Raw genomic sequence first — 27827 nt, forward strand, 5'->3', positions numbered from 1 at the left:
AATTGCTGGCTGGAGTTACAGCTACATCTTCTGAGAAGTAGATATGAAGACAGAGTCAGATGGAGTCAGTTGTTCCTTAGGATTAATTAAACCCCTCTGAGAAATAGAGTTTGGCAACTAAGTCTAGAAGGATGTCCTTTCATTGCAGTAGGAATAAAGCATTTTATACTCTTATTAGATAAAAGATCTAGCTAAAATATAAGATAGAATAATTGCAAATACTCACATTTCAAGATAAATCCTGAACCACTCATTTTGTTAATTTGTGTATTAAAAGCCTTAAAAATAACCATTTAACAATTCTATTTGTATGACTTACCCTACTATGTTTGCAGAGATTTTTATATAAAGATATTCATCACGTTGTTTCAATAGCCGCAAATTGGGGGAACTCCTAAATATCTAATAATAGGGAATTGATTAGGTAAATTTTGGTGTAGTTACATAATGGCATGTTATTCAATCAATATACATACGTATGTGTATGCATACTCAGTTGTGTCTGACTCTTTTGTGACCCCCACAGACTGTAGCCCACCAGGCTTCTCTGTCCCTGGAATTTTTCAGCAAGAAAACTGGAACAGGTTGCCATTTCCTACTCCAGGGGATCTTCCTGGCCCAGGGATCAAACCCTCATCTCTGTGGTATTAGCTGGTGGATTCTTTACCACTGCACCACTTGGGAAACCCCTGTATTCAGTCAGTATAGGGATGTAAAAAATGACTCTGAGAGATATGTATATTATGCTATTAAGAAGGACAACAGATTATAAAATAATATGTACATTATGATCTGCATTTTACAAAAACATATATATGTGTATATGTGTCTGTGAAAGAACATTATGGGTCTAGTTGCTGTCTCTGAGATTTTGGTTATATTTTATATCTCTGGATTTTCCAAAGTTTCAACAATATATATTATTTTCTGAATAAAACAATAAGATCAGATATAAGAATTAGATAAGGAAATGTATAGAAAGCCCTTGGTGCAGTACTTGAAACAAAGTACTGTTTAATAAATGGTAGTTGTTTATATTGCTGTCATTAAAACTTTGTAGAAAAGCAAGAAAATGCAGATAAAACAAAATATGAGGGGAAAATACATATTTTTCCAAATTTTACCTCTTAGGGATAATGAGGTAAGTATTTTAAAATATTTTTCTTCCAGAAGTTTTTACATATCTATGTATTTATAAAAACCAAAATGGGATTATTCTCTAATATTATATTGTAATTTATTGCTGTTATTTTTGTATAAATGATATTGTGATGGCATTCTCTATTATCTGTAAATTGATTAATCTGTAATCTTTTGCATTTTATAATTTTCTGATGAGTAGTTTCTCAGACTGGGTTTGCAGAGTTTACAGATTATAAAACCTACATTGTAATTTTATTGGAATGTTTAATTTTTGAATGAAACACATGTCTTAGTCTTTAAAAAAAAAAAAACACGGTCAAGTTTAATTTTATCACTTTCCCCTGTTACTAACACCTAGTCTGTAAGGGAACTGTGTCTTCTTTGTTTTTATATTCCAAGGACTATGATAGTATACTTAGTATGAAATAGATATTTGATACAAATTTCTTTAATTGACTATTTGGGGAAATGGATTTTGGGGTGTTTCTAATCTACATTAATTATCTTTCATTTATGAAAGCTCCTTGAATTATTTTAATGAAACAATATTGGTGTAGGAGTCTATACCCCCGGGTATCTCCAACTGAAAGCTGGCTTATGGCATCTCCCCCGGGGTGTGGGGATTTTTAGTTCTTCTGTTGTCTCTACCACAGAAGCAGTTCTGTGGCCTTGCTGTCAACCCAGACACACCACAGTCTCTGTATTCTGCCCTCACTCTGGAACTCTTAGCTTGATCTTCTAATAACTGAGCATCAGATGTGTGGAATGGCTGTTGGCTTCTATTTTGGCCTACACTTTAAAATAAGATACAAAGTCTGCAATGTTTTATCAGTATTTGGCATTTTATATATAGTCAGTTTAACTTTGTATCTCTCAAAATACCAAAATATTGATAAATATTATATATTTATATGTTTATATAGATATTGTTAAATGTATATTTAACCTTTGTACTTAATATAGAGCCAAACTTATATTTAAGCTTTATATTGTGTATACATATACATATGTTGTGTATACATATATGTGTGTATATATATACATATAATATGTGTGTATATATTTATATGTAATCAGATCCATTCCATTGTTGGGATTTAAAAATCTGTTCTATATGAAAATAATACTTATAGTTTCAATTATACAGAAGAATTATATGTAGGAATAAGGAATTTGATGATGGACAGGGAAGCCTGGTGTGCTGCAGTCCATGGGGTCTCAAAGAGTTGGACACAACTGAGCAACTGAACTGAAGGAATTTTGGATTTTGGATATTTTCCATATACAATAAGAATTTTAAAATTTATTGAAATAGGTATCACAAAAGTGCCTATCTCTTGATAATTCTTTCTTCCTAATATATTTCATGTGGTATTATTATTTGTTAAAATTTAAAATGCATAAAAATTCGAAAAATTTTCCCACTACTCTTTCTCCTCTGCTTATTTTCCACTTTTCACCATTCTTTCTCCCAACTCAGACAGGTACTCTTGTTAGTTTTTTGAATGTATATACTTTTATACATAGTATTTCATTGTTTGGTTAGATGTTTATAATGTAATGAATCACCTATTGATTGGCAGTTGGGTTATTGCCAGTATTTTGCTAATATGAAGAATGACGCTGTGAATAATATTGCATGTATGTCATTTAGCGCGTCTACTAGTATTTCTGTTTATCTGCCAAACTTTCTTCCTTGAAGGCTGCATCAATTTGGGCATGTGTGTTACAGTCCGTGTAGATTGTAGGTTTATTTTCCCACAGCATCTCCAGCATATGTTATCTAACATTTGAATTTTTTCCAGTCTTGTTGGACAAAGTCATATATCAGTGTTTTTTTAATTTGCATTTCTGTTATTAGGAATAAAGTACAAGCTTTATCATATGTTTAAAGGTCACCTCTATTTTAATTTTTGGTGAAATATCTGTATACTTTGTACTGTTTTCTAATGAGTTATTGGTATTTTTCTTTTTGACTTTAATATCACTCACGAGGGAAATTATTCCTTTGTGTCATATAACTTGCAAACATTTACTTCAGTTTGATGTTTTTTCCTTTTGTTTTCTGTGCCTGTCTTTTTTTTTTCTTTTTAATGTGATTTATTTTTTTATTTTATGACTTCTGGATTTTGATTCATATAGAAAAGCTTTCTTACTCTGTGGTAGTTGTTTTTCTTTTCTTTTAGACATCCTTCAGTGTTTTCTTTAAGTATTCTTACAGTCTTATTTTTGCACTTACTCTTTGACCTATTTGAAATTCATCATGTGTTGGGCGTGGCATATGGCTACAGTTTTTGTCTGCCCTCCACATGGCTGTTCAGTTGTCCCACAACATATACTGAATAGTCTATTTTTCTCCACTCATTTTAGATGCCATCTTTATCAAATACTAATTCTTTTATGCATTTAGATCTACTTTTGTAGCTTTAATTCTGTTCCATTGATTTGTCTGTTTATGTATCAGTAATTTACTTTTTAAAGTTATTGAGCGCCTATTTAATATAATGTATAACACAGTGTATCAGGTTGCAGAGTCAGACATGACTAAATAACAAACAATGTCATTAAATTATTGAGTAAAATGTTTGTGTATATATATATATATATAATGTCATAGGATGACAAATGTTTTGAAGATAAAACAGAAAGAAAGATTGATGATAAGGGTTCAATTTTAAGCAATGGAGGCCTCATTGAAAGGTAACATTTGAGAAAAGATTTGAAGGAGGTGAGGGGTTAGGTCATACGGTCATCTGGGGAAGAGTCTTCCAGGTAGGGGGTGGAGCAAACCCTTGAAATGGGGCTGGCTGTCTGGGTCAGAGAGCAGCCGGGAGGTCGGCGGGGTCGGCCCAGAGGGAGCCTCGGAGAATAGAACCATCAGAGGAGTGAGGGGGCGAGACCATTAAACAGGGGCTCTGAGAGCCTCATAAAGGGCCTTGTAACGAGTTAGGGTTTTTTTCTAAGGACCTTAGAAGCTATTGGAGGGTTTTAAGCAGAAAAGTAACACGATCTGACTTACATTTTGACAGGGCCACTTTGAGAATAGACTGTAGGAAGACAAGGGTGGAGCAAGGAGTTAGAAAGCTATTCTATTTATTCTGGCAAGAGATGATGTTAGCTTAATCTGGATAGTAATGGAAGTAGCAGTCAGATTCTGGACATGTTTTCAAAAAAGGTACAACAGAATTAGACTGAACAAGGCATGTGAGAAAACAAATGAGCACTCAATAAATGTCAGTTATTACTAATTTTCCCCTAACCTCTTCCAGCCCCATCTCAACAGTCTGAACTCAGCGCCCATCTCTGTGAGCCTCTAGTGTAGCACTTACCACATTCTATTGTAACTGTCTCTTGTTCCCTTTGGTATCTTTTGTGCATAGCAGCATACCCAAAATAGGAAGTGCTTCATAAATTTTGAATTGAATGAATTAATACAGAATCTTTAAAAATTAGGATACCTATGCTTAGGATGACAGTTGGTGGTACCTGCATCCTGAGAATGATTTGATCAAATGATTTGACTTAATAACACTGGTTTTATTTCCAGACTTCACTTCTCATGATGATTATGGGAGAATTGGAACCTTCAGAGGGTAAAATTAAGCACAGTGGAAGAATTTCATTCTGCTCTCAGTATTCCTGGATCATGCCTGGAACCATTAAAGATAACATCATCTTTGGTGTTTCCTATGATGAATATAGATATAGGAGTGTCATCAAAGCATGCCAACTAGAGGAGGTAAGTAATTATGTGAAAAACTTCTGGTTATGCATATGAAACCTTCAAACTACCTAAATTATATATTTAATGTTTTAATCAGTTTACATATATTAATCACATTTCCGCTATGAGTAAACTACTGTGAGTAAAGTAATTGATAAAATATATGACCCCTGCTATAAGAAGCCTGCAGAAATATAAAGATACAATTAATTTTTTAATGAATTTAATATATAATTCATTTTTTAAATGGTGGGCTGGTTTGGTTACAATAAAAACTCTCTGAGATGGCAAGAATTTTGTTCACTTATTAGTGAGACAAATGTTCTCAATGGGCATTTGTATAGGATGCAGTTTTTTAAAGGTACTTCAGAATTACATAAGAGAATTTAAATTATTTTAATAACACCATAGCCTAAAGAAACAATCATGGACCTGTCGGTAGGGAATCTGAGATAAAGTTGTGATTATATCTCTTCCTTTGACCTTGGACATGTAACCATATAACCTTTAGTGTCTGTAGTCCTCTGAAACAGTGGCAAAATTATGATGAATCACTTCATAACAATATTGAGGACTGAGTTCATCATCTAGAAATACAGAAAGTATTCCAAGTAAAGCCAATATATGGATCTTGTACTATTCAGCACATAAGTGGTATGATAAAGGGTTCACACCCTGATGGCTCAATTGGTAAAGAATCAGCCTGCAATGCAGGAGACCCTGGTTCGATTCCTGGGTCAGGAAGATCCCCTGGAGAAGGGATAGGCTACGCACTCCAGTATTTTGGACTGGAGAATTCCATGGACTATACAGTCCATGGGGTCACAAAGAGTCAGATAAGACTGAGCAACTTTCACTTTCACTTTTCACCCTGGTGGCTCAGACAGTAAAAAATCTGCCAGCACTCTAGGAGATCTGGGTTCGATCCCTGGGTTGGGAAGATCCCCTGGATCTTAATGGTAGAAAAAGTGTCATTATGATATTAATGGTAGGGAAAGTATCATGAGTTTTATCAGCACGGAAAATATCACATTATAAAATTTGTCAGCGGTATTGCCTGATTATTGATTTTGATTCAAAATCTCTGTCCTTGATAGATGGCATTTGATACTAGTAGATCCCTTTAAATCAACTTCTATGAAAAAAATTGCATGGGGAATAAAATGAAGCTTAAAATACAGTGCATGAAAAATAGGAAAAAAAAAAAAAGGCTTATTGTGGATTAGATAGAAACTACAGTCCTTACAAAAGAGAGCTACATGCTTGAACAAATGACTCTTTATGTATATACAGACTCATTCAACAGTAGCTTTTAAAGGCTTCTTTCTCTTATTTTCACATACTCTGAAAGCAATAATGAAAATAAAAGCTATTCTGAAAAATATTTGATTTACCTTGAAGAAAATATTCTTCATTCCTCAAAAGCTCTTCTTCCAAGAATAGTATTTCACAACCTGGAGGTTGGAACACTCATTAAATCTGTTATAAAAAAATCCTGCATGTTTCTAGAGAACATAGGTATTTATCTATGAGGGGCTAGGCTGTAGGGCGATAGTCAGTGTCCTGCAAGATAAAGCATGAGCTCTGTTTGTTTATCAGTGGAAAGGTGTTGGAAGGTTTCTGGTACCTTTATTTATTTATTGCTTTTGAATATATCTTTTCTCATAGAAATAGTTTTATAAATGCTGTCCCGATTCCCCCAAATAAACCTGTAAACGTATATTTAATCTAAATGTGGTAAAACTATAGGCTTTTCAGGTATCGCTAGTGGTAAAAAGAACCCACCTGCCAATGCAGGAGCCATAATAGATGTAGTTTTGATCCCTAGGTCAGGAATATCCCCTTGAGGAGGGAATGGCAACCCATTCCAGTGATCTTGCTTGGACAGAGGAATCTGGCAGGCTACAGCCCAAAAGATGGCAAAGAGTCAGACGTGACTGAAGAGACTTAGCATGCATGCATACAGACATGCATGGCATAGCTATATTAGTAGTAGTAAATTCAGAGGTATAGGTACCTATTTCGTAGAATGAATGTTTGCTATCTTCTGAATACTGTGCTAGGTTCTGAGAATGCCAAGGTGAATAGGATGTGGTCTGTTTTCTAAAGAGTGCATAATAAAGTGACCTGTATTTTAATGAATGGTTGTATAGTATGTGAATTGTATCTTGATAAAACTGTTAAAATAGTGAGAGAAACAGGGTAAGAGTAAATCCATATTATTTTTTTTCTGATTCCATGACCAGCCTTAAAATTATTTTTAAAGTGTATAATTCATTGTAGTTTTTTTTTATATGCTCAAGGAGTTGTATAACCATCACATTTTCAACTCCTCTAAAAGAAACCTCAGTTAGCAATCAATTTACATTCTCTCACCCCTAACCCCTCTACCTAACCGTAAGCAACCTTTTGTCTCTAAAATATTCCTATTCTAGATATTTCACATAAATGTAATCATATAACATAATTTTCTGTGCCTAATTAAGCTTTTAAACTAGAAGAAAGCAGGGAGTCTTAATTTTGAAGACATTCATTGAGGCATTTTATTTTATGAAAATATGAATAGAACAAAATGTATAAACTTTGGATGTTCTTGGGCCAATAGGAAAAGATATCAATAAAGAATGTAAGGTTACTCTAACAGGAGGAAAAAAGAGGCATTTCTAAAGGAGTGAAAGGAGAAATCTGGGTCTGCTAATGATGAAATAACCTTCAGAGGAGACACAAGACCATTCTTCTGATGGAATGATTCCCCATGGAATTCTAATGGTGACTAGAATGAAACTTATGGTGTTGGAGGCATTTTTTAAGTTAAAAACATTGGAGTTGCCAGTAAAATAGAAGGTTAGGTATATGAGAAGTGAAGATTGATGAGTGACAGTTACTGGATTGTTGAGAAAATTAAATGAGATAAATAGAAAGTGCCTAATTTGGGCTTCCCTGGTGGCTCAGAGGTTAAAGCGTTTGCCTGCAGTGCAGGAGACCCAGGTTCGATCCCTAAGTCGGGAAGATCCCTTGGAGAAAGAAATGGCAACCCACTCCAGTATTCTTGCCTGGAGAATCCCATGGAGGGAGGAGCCTGGTAGGCTACAGTCCATGGGGTCGCAAAGAGTTGGACACGACTGAGCGACTTCGCTCGTTTAACACAGCATTTGGTGCATATTTGCCACTCGGTGAACTGTAGCTAATTTCTATTTCCTTTGGAGGAAGAGAATACTGCTAGAGAGCATGACACAAGGCATGTGTCTCAAAGCCAGTTCTTATTAGTGAGTGCTGTGGAAACAAGGTGGGGTTTGGCATAGTTGACGAGAACCATGAATCAGAATCATGAAAAAGTCATCAGTATGAATTTTGATGCTGACAAAAGTAGTTCTAAGAGAAACCTTTAAAAGTGGTCATCTAAGGTTGGTCTGCATGACTGAAGTAACAGATGTTGGAGTGTTCTCTGGAAGAAAACAGTTGGCATACGGTCCTGAAGGTTTGGAGCATTGGCCCACTGGTTCCATGCTCCAGAGTTGGCCATGGGGTTGGGAGGTGATTCCTGTTTCTCTTTCCCTTTTGGATCTCATAGCATGACTTCTGTGATTACCAGACTCTGTTCACTGTGGTGGAGGCAGGGTGGGTGCATAATGAAAACTTGATTATTCCTTCACTCAAAGAGCTTATAAGCTTAATAATGAAGAGTATATGCCAAGAGACCATTTCAATATAATATAGCAAGTGTTGGGATAGAAGCTCTCTCGGCACTACAGAAGCCCAGTTGAGGACTTTCAGCCTTCCTGGTCAGTTCAGGGAGGTTTTCTCTAAAAACAAACACCTTGAAGGATAAGTAGAAGGAATTAAGGAAATTTTAATGGAAAATTGAAATTTTCCATTTGCATTAAGGACAATGGAAAAGATATTCTGGACAGAGAAAACTATGAGCAGAAAAACCAGACATGAAACCACTTGGTTAGTGCATGGAACCACAAGCATCTTGACAGAATGAGGGTGTAACTGGGGGACAGTAAGCAAGGAGGAATGAAACTGGAGGGCCATGTCTTGAGAGCTTGTGTACAAGTCTCAGGAATTTGGTCTTGGAGAGGTTTAATCAGGGGAGTGATGTAATCGGCTTTGCAATTTAGATATATCTCTTTGCCTATGAAATGTGAAGCAGAATTAAGGTGGATGCCACTCAAACTTTTTGGGGTAACAGAAGGAACAGAGATTTTAAAATCTAACAGGGTGAGTTGCTGATGAACGTTACTTAACCTTGCTGTAAACTGAGTTTTATCCTCTGCAATATGAAGATTTATTACCTAATTTGTACAGTTTTGTGGATTCTTCTAGCACATAGAAAGCACTAAATAAATCAGTGACTATTATTATTAGTAGTAGTTGTAGTACTGTTTGTTATTCTGACGAGAAGGGGGAAGACTAATAGGAAGTTATTTCAATAATCCAGCTAATGTCAACGATGGACAAGAAGAGACAAAAGTAGCAGAGGAATTGCGAGAAGATAGGAATCTCTTTGTGTACTATTTGCATCCTTACAAATGGCATCAGGAAAAATGAGCCTTTGAGAAAGAGTGAATATTTTTTTCCTCAAGAAATTAAGAGAGAAGAGTAGTTGGTTTAGGATTAAGGATTCCTTGTATAACAGGAACTGGAAAGAAGGACAGGTAGAAATGCCATGGGTTTAGAAAGAAAGGATGTGGAGATCAGTTACATAGAATTGAGATATCTGACCAAGCAGAGGGACCACTGGTCTCGCTAACAGTACCAGTGGAGTTCACCACTAGATTGGTTTTAATAACAATGATGACAACCACTTAATTCATTCTTCATCCTCTTTGCTTTAAAATATCAAATAAAACACTTAGCTTTTTACTTTTAATAGTCCCTGAGTCCCAGCTCCTTACCGTTCTGCTGAATTTTGCAACTGATTTAGATCTTCCTAGTCATCTTATGATAGGCAAGAACATCCAGCATCTCCTCAATTCCTGTACTTTAAACTGACAAATACAGTGAGTACATTGAATACATTAGTATATGACTGTCTCTTTCTGAATGTTTCCTATATGTTGTTATCTATCCAACTACATGGTAAATTTCTTGGAAATGGTGATTCTAAAAATTTATTGGGGGATACTACACCAAGCACATTGATAGGCATAAGGATAAGTTCTTATTGGTTGATTGTTTCAGAGATAAGTTTTGAAGTAGGCATGTCAGTTGCAAGAATTTTACTCAGAAAATGTTCTTTTCTGAGCTTCTCAGTCTCAGAGTTTGGGGAGATGATTATACAACAGTAAGTTGTTGTTGTGAGGGACAAATACAAATAATTAAAAGTGCTAGACTATCCTGACAGTCAAAATGAAAATTTTTTTATTTTCAGTGACTTCAGAGTTTCCAATTTTTGTTATTGTTAAGCAAGTATTCACACCTTTGAAAAAGGCCAGTGAGAATCTCCAAAAATGAAGGTTTTATATTTTAAGCATGGAGGAATTTCGAGCACAGGAACACAAAATACCTACAGAGTCCTTGAGAGTTAACAGCTGGTATCAGCTAATGACTTCTTCTGTGTACTGTCTGTAGCCCCATCTGCAAATACAAACATACATGATCCAATATGTTTTCACTTGGACTGCCAAAGCTGTTCTGTTTCTTAATGTACTACATCTAGATTTGGAACTGGAGGTGAGGCGGAATATTTTCTTCCTCATTTTTGTGTTTCTTTTCAGCTTTAATACCCACAAAGTACTTGCGTGTGTAATGATGCTTGGTGTCATAGGATTAGGCAGGTATGTGTAAATTTTCTTGGATAGGAAAAAGCATGCGCAACATAGTTCACATAGTTTTCTGATTTCAGTCTGTGGTTGAAAATATTCAGTCAGTGGAGCTGCATGAAGACTTTATCACAGGGAAGGGCATGGAGACAGTGCTATTGCTGATAGAAAAGTTTTAATGAGCAGACACGAGTGAGCAAGTCCTGCTCAGATTCTTTACCCTGAGATCTCCTCTTTCAGGAACTTCTCCAACTCTTACTTATATGTCATACTTCAAGTCTTAATTATAGTAAAAGGATTTCTAGACAAATTAATAGTTCTTTTAAAATACCAGTGTGTATCCTTGTGTCCATTGACTTATCCTCCCATTGTTTTCTTTCCTTGTACCCAAACTTCCCTTAAAATCCTCCTAAATATTTGTGACTTTTGTAATCAGCACTGAGGATTTTGCTAGCTCAAAAAGAGGAATTAATGTAATTGGTCCCACATTAACTTACTTATCCATTAAGGAGAGTTTAGTCATATTTCATACTGAAAGAGTGATATCTCACTATTCTCTTACCTTTTTAAAATTTCCAGAATACCAACCATTTGCAATTCTCCAATACCTTATCCTACCATACTACCCACACTGACAGCAACAGATTCTAGGCAGGCCAGCATTTGGATACCAAATAATTGGACTGTCTTTAGTGACTCGCTCTCATGTAAAAGTACCTGGTTTGGAGCAGTAATTGGCTTTTATAATTGTGCATGGTGGGAGGTGGGGTGGGGGGGTGTGAGAAGAAATCAGAGGCTTAGTATATGTAATTGGTTTCCACAAAGTTGTTGCAATCCTTTTGTAACCACAAAATGGTATTCATTAGGTAAATATTTGTCAAGACAGCCTTTACATACACATTTTAATAAAAAATATTTACTATGTAAGTTGAAGATGTAAAATCTGTTTGTGTTTTCCCTTCCACTACGCAGTCTTCATATTTAAGTCACTAGAAGAAGAAAAATGGGAGGGAAGTTGGCAAGAAATTATTAAGAGGAAAAAAACTTGGGAGGGAAATTGGCAAGAAATATGAAAAACTTGGGAGGGAAGTAAGCAAAGAAATGAGTTAACTCTTCTGGAAAATAAATTTCATCTTACAGATACCACAAGACTAATTAAATTTGAATTTGACTCCTGGGTCTTCAGATCTGGCCAAAACTAACCTGTATTGAACAGAGGCTTAACTTTTGGATGGTCAATCCACAGTTGTAGGAGAATTCAGGACTGTTCACTTGGGAGATGTGTAAATAAAAAGGTACCATACAAATTAACATTTGCATTCAGTAGTAGCCAAGATATAATAAACATTGAAAACAGATATTTGAAACACACTGAACTATGTTCCCTAAACCAGAATAAACCACACTAAGTGACTGTACCTTGAACCACCTGTCATTTTCTACTGATAGGTAATTAAGTTTGAAAGCACTGCCATTTACTTATTGTAATATAAAGCAAATACCTTTATAATACCATGGAACCAGGACCAAGCAGGAATACCGTAGTGTTTCCTGAACTGATTGTTATTTCACATCATTTGAACCCTGGAACTTAAAAAATAAATACTAGTTTCAAGAAAATTCGATATCAAGGGAGCATTTCAGGCAAAGATGGGTTTGATAAAAGACAGAAGTAGTATCAACCTAACAGAAGCAGAAGATATTAAGAAGAGGTGGCAAGAATACACAGAAAAACTGTACAAAAAAGATCTTCATGACCCAGATAATCATGATGGTGTGATCACTCACCTAGAGCCAGACATCCTGGCATGTGAAGTGGGCCTTAGAAAGCATCACTATGAACAAAGTTAGTGGAGGTGATGGAATTCCAGTTGAGCTATTTCAAATCCTGAAAGATGATGCTGTGAAAGTGCTGCACTCAGTATGCCAGCAAATTTGGAAAACTCAGCAGTGGCCACAGGACCGGAAAAGGTCAGTTTTCCTTCTAATCCCTAAGAAAGGCAATCCCAACGAATGCTCAAACTACTGCACAATTGCACTCATCTCACGCTAGTAAAGTAATGCTCAACATTCTCCAAGACAGACTTCAGCAATACGTGAACCAAGAACTTCCAGATGTTCAAGCTGGTTTTAGAAAAGCAGGGGAACCAGAGATCAAATTGCCAACATCCGCTGGATCATTGAAAAAGCAAGAGAGTTCCAGAAAAACATCTGTTTCTGCTTTATTGACTATGCCAAAGCCTTCGACTGTGTGGATCACAATAAACTGTGGAAAATTCTGAAAGAGATGGGAACACCAGACCACCTGACCCGCCTCTTGAGAAACCTGTATGCAGGTCAGGAAGCAACAGTTAGAACTGGACATGGAACAACAGACTGGTTCCAAATAGGAAAAGGAGTATGTCAAGGCTGTATATTGTCACCCTGCTTATTTAACTTCTATGCAGAGTACATCATGAGAAACGCAGGGCTGGAAGAAGCACAAGCTGGAATGAAGATTGCCGGGAGAAATATCAATAACCTCAGATATGCAGATGACACCACCCTTATGGCAGAGAGTGAAGAGGAACTGGAAAGCCTCTTGGTAAAAGTGAAAGAGGAGAGTGAAAAACTTGGCTTAAAGCTCAACATTCAGAAAACTAAGATCATGGCATCTGGTCCCATCACCTCATGGGAAATAGATGAGACAGTAGAAGTAGTGTCAGACTTTATTTTTTTGGGCTCCAAAATCACTGCAGCCATGAAATTAAAAGATGCTTACTCCTTGGAAGGAAAGTTATGACCAACCTAGATAGCATATTAAAAAGCAGAGACATTACTTTGCCAACAAAGGTCCGTCTGGTCAGGGCTGTGGTTTTTCCAGTGGTCATGTATAGATGAGAGAGTTGGACTGTGAAGAAAACTGAGTGCTGAAAAATTGATGTTTTTGAAGTGTGGTGTTGGAGACGACTCTTGAGAGTCCCTTGGACTGCAAGGAGATCCAACCAGTCCATCCTAAAGGAGATCAGTCCTGGGTGTTCATTGGAAGGACTGATGCTGAAGCTGAAACTCCAATACTTTGACCCCCTCATGTGAAGAGTTGACTCATTGGAAAAGACCCTGATGCTGGGAGGGATTGGGGGCAGGAGGAGAAGGGGATGGCAGAGGATGAGATGGCTGGATGGCATCACCGACTCGATGGGCATGAGTTTGAGTAAACTCTGGGAGTTTGTGATGGACAGGGAGGCCTGGTGTGCTGTGATTCATGGGGTTTCAAAGAGTCGGACACGACTGAGTGAACTGAACTGAACTGAACTGACTGAACATCCATTGGGAGGGCACAAGTCAGTAGTGCTGTGCTGAGTGTGTTTGCACATTGGTCCTTTGAATTGTCACTTTCTAGTTATCTAGTGACAGCTTTCTGTAGAATTTGCAATCGAGATGAGCCTGTGCTAAATTCTGAAAGTGTGAACTAACTTTTAGGAATTAAGATTGCAATTCTGGAACTAATTATTAACTTAAATGAGAGTTCTGACATCTCTAAGACCAGAATAACCTGAAGACTGCCCTTCTTCCTAAGAGTTGGGCAAATCCACAGAACAGTAGTATAAAAATTTAATTATAACTGTGTGGCATCAAGCTAGCTCATGAATAAATAATGAAATTCAGAAAGTTAAGCCAGGCTTTCATATTAGAAAAACAAACAAATAAATTAGCTAAGTTTTCCAAAGGTCAAAGCCATGCTGTATCATTATATGTAAGCCTGATGTTTCATCCTCTTGAAGAATTAGTGTTCTGGACCCTACACCCTTGGAGTTTTCTGTTTTGTAGCAATGGCTAATTAGACAAGATCGAGAGAAGATTTTATGCTTATATTTAAGAGAACTTTAGACTTTACTATAACCTTAGAACTTGGTAATAATATGCATAAAGGCCTTTCTAGGAAGGGAAACTTAGTTTTTCTAAAAATTGAATGTAAGTATTCTCTAGACAAAAATAGCCTTTGAAATGGCAATTGTATTACCAAGAATATATTTGAGACCAAATCTGTAATACCTAACTTTTATTTAGAAGGCTTCAGTTAAGTTTAGTCTCTCAGTCGTGTCCGACTCTTTGTGATACCCTGAATTGCAGCACGCCAGGCCTCCCTGTCCATCACAAACTCTCGGAGTTTACTCAAACTCATGCCCATCGAGTCGGTGATGCCATCCAGCCATCTCATCCTCTGTCATCACCTTCTCCTCTTGCCCCCAATCCCTCCCAGCATCAGGGTCTTTTCCAATGAGTCAACTCTTCACATGAGGTGGCCAAAGTATTGGAGTTTCAGCTTCAGCATCAGTCCTTCCAATGAACACCCAGGACTGATCTCCTTTAAGATGGACTGGTTGCATCTCCTTGTAGTCCAAGGGACTCTCAAGAGTCTTCTCCAACACCACACTTCAAAAGCATCAATTTTTTGATGCTCAGCTTTCTTCACAGTTCAGCTCTCACATCCATACATGACCACTGGAAAAACCACAGCCTTGACTGGACGGACCTTTGTTGGCAAAGTAATGTCTCTGCTTTTTAATATGCTATCTAGGTTGGTCATAACTTTCCTTCCAAGGAGTAAGCATCTTTTAATTTCATAATTAGAAGGCTTAATTATCCATGATTCAAATTTCATAAATTAAAAATTTGATCTCAATAAATATTTATTGAGTTTCCGCTGTGGACACTGTATATGTTAGGCGCTCTGAATACTGCCTGCAAGTATAACAAGGATCCTGTTTGTAATGAGTTTTTAACTTACAGTATTTTGGGGGAGAAATGTATATACACATACACAAAACACATGTACACACACACACATATATATTCACTTGTGTAGTAAATATCTGTGAGTTCAGTCATTGAACAAAGGACATCAAACTCTGGGGATTATTGACGAATAGGTGCAATCCCTGTCCTCAACAGTCTTTCATTCTGGTGAAGATAAGCAAGTAAAGTCAGTGCAGTTTGTTAAGTTCTAGGATATTGGTTAATGTAAGATTCTCATGTGGTATTCAGAAACAGCACTTAATCTGGTCTTAGATGGGTAGATGAGGTTTCCCTGAAGGAAGTGATGGCTAAGGTGAGAGATGATAGATGAGTAGGAATCATCTGAATGAAGAACAGGGATAACATTACAGAAAGAGAACAGAATGTACAAGACCTGGAGCCAGCAGAGAACGCTGAACCTTTGTACCTAGAGTCAGTTTGGCGTGGCTGGGGTGTAGGATGAAATGGGCTGGAGTCTCGCAAAAACAGTGCATTTCCAGGGGAACTCTAGGCAGTGCAGCCAGGGTAGAGTCTGGAAAAGAAGGGGTATATGGTGAGAGCTGAACTGGGAGAAAACAGTCATATCATGATTTCTATCTCCCCACTTGCCAGCAATTAAACCAAATAGGAAAAAAGGCAGAAAAGCAGAGTCCGCCACACTTGACTTTCATATTACATATACCTGGGACAATCCAATTCTCACACAACACTACAGCTGCAGAGGATTCGGTGAAATGTGGTGCTTAGTGGGAGCACAGGTAGGAACCCTGGGTGGGGAGCAGGTGGGTCTGCAGTATCTTCCATGGTGACTGTCCCTCACTGGGGGGAGTGCCATAATAAAAACAGTTTTTTTGGAAGATTTATCCAGTGCAACACGCAAATTGGAGGGAGATAATGGAGATATTTATGAAATATTGTTATTCACATTTTAAAGTGCAAGAAGTGAAAATTTAAGAGACTTATTGGAGATCATATGTCTCATAATTGATGGGACCAGTGAGAGAATCCAGATCTTCTGACTTCCCTTTTTCGCTATGCTTGATTAGGATTGTGTATTAGAAACTCTAAGATGCTAATGCCTTCTGCATTGAAAGCTGCAGATTTTGAGTTAGAACTTTAGACTGGCTAATCTCACTATGATTGTAACAGTATTATTAAACCGTTGGGATTGTAAAGCTGCCTTTGTGAAAGAGGAGGTTATGACTTATTTTCCTATAAATGACATATCAAGCTAAAATCTGTACTCCTGGATCTTGGGAAAATCACCTATACTAACACACTTGAAATGTATTTTTTATTTTTTTCTTAATATACATACATATATGTATTATTGAAGTATAGTTGACTTACAATGTTTCAAGGGCACAGCAAGGTGATTCAGTTATACATATACACATATTATTTTTGAGATTATTTTCCGTTGTAGATTATTATAAAATATTGACTATAGTTCACTGTGCTATACAGTAAACCTTTGTTGCTTGATGCATATCTTCTTTTTTAAGTAGAAATCTAGCATTCTAAATGCTAGATTTCTAAATAGAATCTAGCATTCTATTCATATTAACTCAAGTAAGTGGAATCAAAATGGCATGTTTTTTAGTTAGGCAAAAATTCGTTAAGTTTTTATACACATATATAAAGTTTGTATACACATTATGTGTATACAAAAGCTTTTCTACTACACTTGATAAAGGTTTGAGAAAGAACATAAAAAAACACACTTGAAATTTAAAGGTCAGGAAAATTTTTTTTGTCTTCTCCCAAGTAAACTTTTTTCTTCTTGCCTTGGGGCAGAATCCTTTTTTCATAGCTCATGACTTCAAATTTAAAATATGGTAGGTGGCCAAGTAGGCAGGGAGTCAGCTTGGGGGAGGAAGCCTGTTCAGGGCGAGTTGAACAGCTGGTTCTCCAAAGTCACCTCTAGAAAGAATAGGGATTTTCATAGGATTTCTTCAGAGGTGATGGGTGAGGGAGTATGCAAGCTCAGCTCCTGAGGAGTCCTAGTTTCTAGAGACCTGGGAGACCTGTGAGGAACTCCAGCAAGGCAGCACAGTCATGTGCCAGTGAAGTTCTAAGAAAGGAGTGCTTTTCACAGGTTGGATTTGTCCCAGCATCTTGGGTGGGTAGACCTAGAAGAGATAGTTAAGGAATGAGTAGATTCTTAAATGCTAATTCTTAGACCAATTGAATCAAAATCATGTAGAGAGCTTTTCAAAACTAGGTTGTTAAGGGTCATTCCAGAGAATCTGAAATCTGGAGTTCAGAAATCCATAGTTAAATGAGTCTAATGTAGAGCTAGAATACAATAAATAAAATTGTCTCAAGTATCTTTTCTAACTTTACTTCCTTGGAAACACTTACCCCAAAATACCTTAAAGACCTGCATTTCAAAGCTCTTCCTTTAAAAATGCTTACATTATTAGTTTTCAAATACAAATATAGGCCTACACACATACAGAAATAAACATCAAAAGGCATAGAGATATTAACAGAATTATGTATATACTTTCAAGTTCATCTATAAAACCATGTATGTGTTTATATATATATCTGAGTATTAAACAATAGTTTAATATTGGTGACAAAGACTGTAACATCTATTATAATAGTGCTTTTTGTACTTATGTTGGATCCAATAACAAATATATTGGAATTTCAGTTTATTTCAGTTTTCTGCTATGACTTAGTACCAAAGCCCAGTGAAAGAAGAGCTTTTATTTTTCAAGTTGATTAAAAGCTCTCACTTCCTATGCTTTCTGATAAGGACTAATCTTTAGTCAATATTTGTATTCACAGTTATTTGTAATCAAGTTTGACTTAGGCCAACAGGCTATCATTCCTAATGAACAGAACTCCAATTTTTAATTTATGAATTTGTTCATGTGTATTTCCTGCTGCAGAAATTAACTTCCCTCTGTTGGTACGTATCATGCAGAGCTACATCCACGTTTATAGCAGCTATGTGCAAAAATGGTTAGTTCATTCTTCTCCTCATTGCAGTGTGCTCTTGGGCTTTCTCAAATTCTCTTCTTCCTCTCCTTTCCCTTTCCCTCTCCTCTGTTCCTCCAACACTTCTTTTCTCCTTCCTCCCCCTTGCCTAGTGTCCTTGTACATAAAGCACAATGTAAGTGCTTAATAATTATTGAACATTAATAACAATGGCATTAACTGTCTAATGATTGATGGTTACAAGCATTCCTTATTGAATAGCATTACTTCTACAGGTCATGTTCCCTCAACCCAATCTTTTTACCATCCTCCTTTACCACAAGCAGCTGTATTGTCAAGGTTGTTCTGAAGAGTGATAATACAGGTATAAAACAAGGTTTATGGTATTTTCCTATCTACAAAGTCACAGGAAGCTCAAATGTACTCAGCAAATATTGCATAATTACACAGGGCCAGTTAATGTAACACTCCACCCTTTTTTTTAAAGTTCTTTCTCTCTCAATATAATACCCTATACTGTTTCTTTGATATGTTCAAAACAGAGTTAATGAGCTTTGTATTAGCAGTTCCTCTTTTAATAGCTTCTGATTTGTCTGGCTCAGTTGAATAAGATCAGGTAATGAAATTTAGGTGCATTTAAAAAAATAAAGTGGTACACATTTGTGTAAAAAGTATGTCCATAACATGGGGTATGTTGTGTACTTCTAAATAATAAAATAAGTTAATCTTTATTGGACTTTTATTATACTATTACTTTGACCCTCTCTGGTACTCTTTATCAAAGTATTTTCAAGTACTTTACAATCTCAAACAGACTTAATATATTATGTGCACAGAATCCTTTGAAGTTGACATTTGCTTTTCTGACCAACATGCTATAAAGGAAGTTAGCTAAAAGAACAGGTTCAAGCAGGCATAAAAATCACAGGTTTACATGTAGATTCCTGCACTCTGGTCTATTTCTTCTGAGTAAGAATAGGTGCAGCAGTTTTTACAAGCTCCCTAGGTGATTCTGAAATAATTGGTCTGAAATAATTCTGAAAATAATTGGTCAAAATAAATAACTTTGAAAACCAACGATCCAGATATTTGATTTTATTTTTAGGTAAACTGCTGAGAAATTTATTAAAATGGCAATGAAGAGCAGTTACAAAGAAATATTTTTCAGGGTCTCCTTTAATGGGATCACAATCTTTAAAAGTTTATATTCGATTTAATTTGACTTAGGTTTAAAAAATCTTACTAGTTAATTTTTGTATAAGAAATCAAATCATGCCCCCTCTAGCTTGTGTGTGTATGTGTGTGCTCAGTCGTGTCTGATTCCTGTGACCCCATAGACTGTAGCCCACCAGGCTCCTCTGGTTCATGGGATTCTCCAGGCAAGAATACCGGAGTGGGTTGCCATGCCCTTCTCCAAGGGATCGTCCCAACCCAGGGAACGAACCCAGGTCTCCTGCATTGCAGGCAGATTCTTAACCATTCAAGCTACCTGGGAAGCCCAGCCCTATACTTTAATTCCAATCAGTGATTTCCTCCAACAGTTTTTATGGGAGAACTCCAGAGAAATTGCAGTGCAGGTAAAGAGAAATCGTTTGTCTCTGGGTACAAAGCTTCTCTGAGCAGCTCATGCTCTGTACTGCTTTTTAAACTCATGATAGCACCAAGGCTGAAAACCAACACCCTTAAGATAAATATAGCACCAGATTGGAGTGCCTTTAGTAATCAGCAAAGATAAATGTTTAACAGTGTATTCAAAACAAAGTGTTTTATGTTAAACAGAAGCTAAATACTAATAAAGAACTCTACAAATGAACAATCAGAATAAGTACTCACATTAGCAGGATATTGATATTATTAATGTATTTGATCTTAAAATACTAGGCTTATTCACAATTCTCTTCAGTCTACCCCTATTTTGTTTCACTTCAATCTGAACAGCTTTCTATTAATTATAATCTTTGAGATACTTGTTAAATTATCCACATTGATGCATTTTTCTTCAAAAATGATTTCATTCCAGAAAAGAAGGTCAAATGTATTGGCTCAGAACATCAAATCTCTTTCAGGTGCAGGAATCTTTAGTTTCGTGTTTTATGATGTAATCTGTATCACTAGCATCTGTTCTAGATTTGGAAACATCCATTTGACAATATCCTTGTTTTCTTTATTGTTAGAGCTCTGGATGAATTTTAAGAACATTTCACTAAATCCTCAACATCATTCTTCATAAACCCCAAGCTTTGAGCAGTCGTTGTTACAAATGTGATACATACTTTTCCAATCCATTAAAATGAATTTACACTATCCATATTTATCTATAAACAACACTTAATAGTTTTATGTGGCTTCAAAATTTGTATAAATGTTATAATTTGTACACATCATTCTTCAGCTTGCTTTCTTTGCTCCTATGACCTTTTTGGGGTCTAGCTATACTACTTAGATGTAGAAATTCTATTTCATTCTTTTCATTTGCTATATGGTGCTTATGTGTAACATTTTATTTATTCACCCTGTTATTGACATACACTTAGGTTGTTCTAATATTTTACTCAGCCAATTCAGTCACTCAGTTCTGTCCGACTCTTTGCAACCTCATGGATTGCAGCACTCCAGGCTTTTCTGTCCATTACCAACTCCTGGAACTTACTCAAACTCATGTCCATCGAGTTGGTGATGCCATCCAAACATCTCATCCTCTCGTCCCCTTCTCCTCCTGCCTTCAATGTTTCCCAGCATCAGGGTCTTTTCCAATGAGTCAGTTCTTTGCATCAGGTGGCCAAAGTGTTGGAGTTTCAGCTTCAGCATCAGTCCTTCCAATGAATATTCAGGACTGATTTCCTTTAGGATGGACTGTTTGGATTTCCTTTCAGTCCAAGGGGCTCTCAGGAGTCTTCTCCAACACCAAAGTTCAAAAGCATCAGTTCTTCGGCGCTCAGCTTTCTTTAGAGTCCAACTCTCACATCCATACATGACTACTGGAAAAACCATAGCTTTGACTAGATGGACCTTTGTTGGCAAAGTAATGTCTCTGCTTTCCAATATCACTAGATACTGCCAAATTGCACTTTAAAGCAGCTGTTCTGATTTACCTTACCGCTAGCCATTTATGGGTGTTCCTATTTCCTCAATCTTTGAAAACGCTTCTTACTAACAGAGACTTGGAGTTTTACCATTCTAAGTTGTAAAAAGTCGTATTTCTTTTTTTCTTTACTTTTATGTACTTTTCACCGTACTGGGTCTTCGTTGCTGCATGTAGCCTTCCTCTGGTTGTGGAGATTGGGCGCGACCTTCTAGTTGGGGTAAGCGGCTTCTCATTGCAGTGGCTTCTCTTATTGCAGAGCGCAGGCTCTAGGCACACGGGCTTCAGTAGTTGTGGTGCGTGGGTTCAGTAGCTGCAGATTGCTGACTCCAGGGCACGTGATGTCAGTAGTTGCTTTCCGGGGCTCATTGGTTGTGACTTGCAGGCCTTAAAACATTCAGGCTTCAGTAGCTGTGGTGCATGGGCTCAGCAGTCGTGGCGCATGAGCTTTAGTTGCTCCGTGGTATGTGGAATCTTCCCGGACCAGGGATTAGACCTGTGTTCCCTGCATTGACAGGCAGATTCTTACCCACTGTGCCACCAGGGGAGTTCCCCTATTTCTTTACTGTTCTAATTTGCAATTCCCTGACTGCTTGTGATGTTATATTTGTTAGCTTAGCTGTTTGACTACATATCCTCTGTCAATGGTTTTGCTAAGTTTGTAGCAGCTGAGAGATGTGCCTGATGCACCACTGTTGTAGGGAATGCAATTGAATGAGGGTCCATCACTGTGAGTTGAAATCATTCAATTTCAGAGTTTGTTTTGAGACTACTCCTTCCATAGGCTGCTTTCCATGATTGATCAAGTATGGCATGGATACTGAAGCAGATCTTGTGTCTGAAAGACATGGGACTTATTTATTAATGGACTTTGTCTCAGAGACATCTAGATGGCTCTGTCAAACCTTGCTTAGATTGTATAGTGTTCTAATATCTTTCCATTCAAGCTTCTATCCTTCTCTCCTTCACTCGGGGGTTGAAACTGCATCGAGGTCTGACAGCTCTCCCAGCCTTCCTTGCTTCCCTTCCTATTTCTTTTATACAAGTATTTCCCATAATAAGATAATTTCATGTTTAATACTTTCTTGGTATCTACAGCTTGGAAGGACTGGACTAAGTTAAATACCTTGCATTACTATCCTTTATGGATGGGAGGTGATGCAATGTATATTTTGCGCTAAGATCTTTTGTTAAATAGTCTTTTGATTTTCATATAACAAATTGTATCTATATATTTCTTTATGACTTGTTCTTTACCTTTTCTTTAAGACATTCTAACACAAATAATAAAAATATATTTTTTATGTATTCTCAGTATTTTTAGTTTCAATTTTTACATCTAGGACTAAAAACCGCTGGAATTAATTTTTGTACTTGGTGTGAGCTAGGAGTCTAATTTTATCTTCCTTAGGGATTTGTCCCAAGATCATATTTTGAGCAGTTTCTCCTTTCCCTATAGATTTTAATTCTAACACTTTTATGCTAGGTTCTGATCTACATGTTTGTGAACTGTTTATTCTGTTCCATTCATCTATCTGTTTGATCTCACATCACAATCTACTTTTGAAATGACAGTATTTATTGTCATTGTTCAGTTGCTAAGTCATGTCTGAATGTTTGCAACCACGGGGACTGTAGCACGTCAGGTTCTGCTGTCCTGCACCATCTCCTGAAGTTTGCTCAAGTTCGTGTTCATTGAGTTGGTGATGCTATCTAACCATCTCATCCTCTGTCGTCCCCTTCACCCTTTGTCTTCAGTCTTTCCCAGCGTCAGGGTCTTTCCCATTAAGTTGGCTTTCTACATCAGGTGGCCAAAGTGTTGGCGCTTCAGCAGCAGTCCTTCTAATGCCTATTCAGGATTTAGGGTTAATGAGTGTGCACTGGTGTCTTATGACAGTTTGTCAACCTGGCCGGAGAGGTAAGTTGGGGGCAGACTTGGTAAAGTTGGATGAGGAAGACATGAAGTTCTCAGGCATGGAGCCACATCTTAACTCAAAATCCAGGTCTTTTATTAAGTTGTCCCTGGTAGGCTGTGTATTGTAAGCTCCTGAAGGCAGAGGATGAACCTTAACCATCTCTAAGTTGCCTAAAATACTTTATTCACTGTTTGGAACATATGCCTATGATATCTTAAACCTGTCCTGGCTCCCAAAGCATAGAGCAAATTATAACTCTGTCTTTGTCCTTGAGAAACTCGCAGTCTTTGAGGATAAAGATAATGTAAACAGACAATAAGAAAAGAGATGAAAGCTCTTACATAGGAACATAAATGGCTCTTAAAACACATAGGAACATGCCTTTTAAAGTAATGGAAGACTTTATGGAGGATATTAAATTTTTATTGACATTAAAGGAATTTGCCAGATTAAGAAGTAGAGGAAAGTCATCTAGATAGAGGGACCAGCAGGTGCAGATGGTGAAAGATATGGTAAATTTGGAGCACAATAAAACTTCAGTGTGGCTAGGGATCAAGATGTATTTGGAAGAGTGCTGGGAAGTGAGGATGAAGAAGTGAGCTGGGAAAAGTTTTGTATGCCATCTTTTGAAGTTTGGATTATATTCTGGAGCTCACAAAGATCCAGTTTATTTTTTTGTTTGTTTGTTTTGTGATGTTTTAAACCGGGGTGTGACATGATCAATTGGATTGAATGAACTTGAATTGTTTAGAGTACTGTGGATCACATGTTCTTTGGTCAAGCTGTCCTCTATCAAGTGAGAAAAAATTTGACTTTTCTATATTTTAGGGTCATGGTATACAATGAGCCTTCTCAGTCAGCTCTCATTATGTTATATTAACAGGATTGAAGAGGATAAACCTTTGGAAAGTGAGACAACTTGTTTGTTTAGAACTCCATTATCTTTCACGTATTTTTAATTTTTTTGTTAAGAGAAATAGTAATCTAATTCATAAAGAAAATAATCATCCTCTTTTACTTATTGCAAACTTCTCTTTTCTTAGCACCATAATAGTGGATGATAGAGATCAAGCTGAATAAACACCTGCATATTTGTATGTGTACCATACACACACAGGCACATATGTATTATATGCACATATATGTACTTGTATATGCACATATATACAGATGTGTAAAACTGCAATCTATTTGTGTCTATATATGTATGTATATTTGAATGGATGTGTGTGTCTATACTCTAATCATTATAATGAATATTTTGGATAGTTTTAATAACTCCTGATTAGATATACTAACAAATGAAAATATTTTATATACTATTAAAATATTATTGAGGAAAGTAGTGCTAGAGGATAAAGTCTTATATAATATTTAAAACAACTTCAGTTTCCTAAAACAACAAACAACACTTTTACATTTCATATCAGATTAGATCTTTTTAAAATATTTTTGAAGATCTCTCCTCTTAAGCTAAATTTAGCCCAAGCCCCAATTTTTTGAGTTTTGCTATTGAAGATCTGTAAAATCCATTAAAATTTTAGGAAATACATGTAAGACTTTCTAATATTACTCTTCGTCCATTCAAACTTTTTTCTTTTCTTCTTCTTTTTTTTTTTTTATAGTTGCTTAGCTTCTTTTTAAGTCATAGGGTCTAATAAGAATGACAAAACATGTTAGTTATGCTTGGTAAAAATTGCATTTATTTAGATATAATTAAGCCAGGTAAGTTGAAAACAAATACTCGGAAAGGTAAAATCTCCTGACTGACTATAAATTATTTGAAACCGAGAATGCTTCATATAACAATCTGTAGAACATGACTGCACTCAGTAGAAGATTTTTAGCTCTAAATACCTTTATTATTAAGAAACAAGGTTAAAAATACACAAAATTTATATTTTTCTTGAGAATTTTAAAGAAGGAACTAAATAAAAAGTTAAGAGAGTAAGTGATGATCAAAATTTAATTTAATGAAGGAGAAACCAACAGAGATATGAAAGACTTAATATAATTCCTAAAGCCAGTTCTTTGAAAAGACCAATAAAATTGTTGAATCTATCCTTATCTGTAGTAAAGAAAAGACTTACAATATTAGGAATAACAAAGAAGCTTAAGCAAAAATATGGGCAGGATTAAAATTATTATTAAAAGTTAGTGCAATTCTGTTGAAAAAGATTTAAAACTTAGAGGAACTGGATGATTTACTAAGAAAATACAAATGATCAAAATTGAAGAAAGAAAAACCTTGAATAGAGAGATTATCATGTAAAGATAGTTCAATGTGTATTACTTAAAAAGACACTATCGGCAGATAATTGCATAGCTGGATTGCATTTCGCCTTTAACAGCATAACTTCCTATATTATTTAAACTATACCAAATTATTGACAAAATGAAAAACTCTTCATTTTCTAAAGCCAGAAGCTTATTTGTATCAAAATCTAGAAAGTTACATAAAAAAGAAAAATATAGTTAATCATACTTAGGAATATGGATATTTAAATAAAATACTACTAAATAAAGTATTAATAAGTAGGATTCAGCATGGTATGAGAAAGATGATCAAGCAAGATTCATGAACAGAAATGTGAGTGCTTCAATATAAAACAATCTATGAATATGACATATTAATAATTTGTATATTGACAAGGAAGAAAACCATGTAACAAGGTCAGTGGATGCTAAAAGAATCTAACATAACTTTAGCAGTAATTTGTAATAAAAATTCAAAGTAAAAATAGTAGAAGAAAACTTCATTTTAAAAAAACTTCACAACTTTTTTTTTAACCAAACATTCCAAAGTAAGCATTATTTTAAATGGTAAAATTTAATTCTGTTTGTCTTAAAAAAAGAACATTACATGTTTCTGGAAAAAAAAAATGTTCACCTAAAAAACCCCCAAGAGATTCTAGCAAAAGCAGAGAGCAAAACTCTGCCAGAATTAATAAAGGAATATGATAAGATGGCGGAATAGTAGATAAGCATACAAAAATAATTAGCTCTTCTCTATATTAGCAACAACAATCTCGAAATGGAAATGAAAAGCTCTTCAATTCACACTAGTAGAAAATGATAAAATACTTAAGGATAGATCTAATAGGAAATGTAAAGAACATGTATATAGAAGATCAGAAAATCTTATTGAAAGATCTAAAACAAGAACTGAATTAATGGAAAGATCATTAAGAGCTAGCATCCTAAGAGGGTTTTCCCAGGTGGTGGTAGTGGTGAGGAACCCCCCCAGAGTGCAGGAGACAGAAGAGCTGTGGGTTTGATCCCTGGGTTGGGACGGTCCCCTGGAGGAGTGAGTGCGTGGCAGCCCACTCCACTGTTCTTGCCTGGAAACTCCTGCGGACAGAGGAGCCTGGTGGGCTCCGGTCCACAGGTCACTCAGAGTCAGACACGACTGAAGCGGCTGCGTAGCAGCAGCAGCAGCGTCCTAAGGTGCAAATTGCACTCAAACTTATGTTTATATTTAATGAAATTGCAAATACATCTGAATAAGATTGTTTTCAGAATTTTTCTAAACTATATTTCATGTGAGAGGAAATACCAAAAGGAGTTAAGAGTCCACACTTTGTAGACAAATTGCCTTAGTTTGAATCCTGACTCTCTTGTTTTTTGGCTGTGTTATCTTTGGAATGACATTTACCTTCTCTAACTTTGAATTTTCTCATGTTTATAAGGGCGATAGGATTGTGATGAGCATTTAAAAAGTTAATACTCTTAAAGGACTTAAAATAGTACCTAGTAGACACACAATATATATTAGCTGTTGTTAGCATTGTTACTTATATTATTATTATTGTTAATATTGTTATATAGGAGACTGAGCAAAAAGATACCACTGTTTATGAAGGAGGATTGTGCTTTGTCAGGTATTAAATCTTACTTAAAGCCATTAAAAAACCTAAACAACAAAACCTCAGCAGAATATTATTGTAGAAATAGAAGGAACCAAACAGTCCTGAAGTAGATCTTTGGAAATGTGAGATGATGATAGATGATATATAAGTTAATTGAAAACATCATTTATTTAATAAATCATGTTTACTATGCCAGTAAAAGAAAATAAGACTAGATTCTTATCTCATACCTTGTATAAACATAATAGCTATTGTAGGTGATGATTTGAGGAAAAGGTTACTCTCAGATCTTGCTGGGGGAACTGTAACTTTGGAAGTATAACTTTTAAATGTTGTTTTGTAAAGGATACTGGAAACAGCATCTCTTAAAAAGAAAGAAGACATACCTTTGGCCAAGCTGTCCTACTCATGAGAATATGTCTTGTAGAAATAAAATCACAAAATCTCATTGATTTATGTACAATGGTTTTATCAGAGGTTTTTTTTTTTTTTTTAATCAAATGCCAGGGAAGGTCATAGAACATCTGATAGACCTATATAATTTGAAATACAAAACGTTACACTTCCAGTCCAGTCTAGTCCAGTCTGCAAAAA

At 36.1% G+C, this 27827-nt stretch overlaps 1 protein-coding gene across 1 annotated transcript in view; it reads left to right on the plus strand.

The window, feature by feature from the left end:
- CFTR (CF transmembrane conductance regulator) overlaps nucleotides 1-27827 on the plus strand; it is a 183942-nt gene that overhangs the window by 57023 nt on the left and 99092 nt on the right. Inside the window, exon 12 of the mRNA XM_070476808.1 lies at nucleotides 4691-4882. Within this exon, the coding sequence (XP_070332909.1) occupies nucleotides 4691-4882 (192 nt within the window). The remainder of the gene's footprint in view (nucleotides 1-4690; nucleotides 4883-27827) is intronic.

Source organism: Odocoileus virginianus, chromosome 1 (assembly GCF_023699985.2).
Source record: "Odocoileus virginianus isolate 20LAN1187 ecotype Illinois chromosome 1, Ovbor_1.2, whole genome shotgun sequence".
In the NCBI taxonomy this organism is placed as follows: domain Eukaryota; kingdom Metazoa; phylum Chordata; class Mammalia; order Artiodactyla; family Cervidae; genus Odocoileus; species Odocoileus virginianus.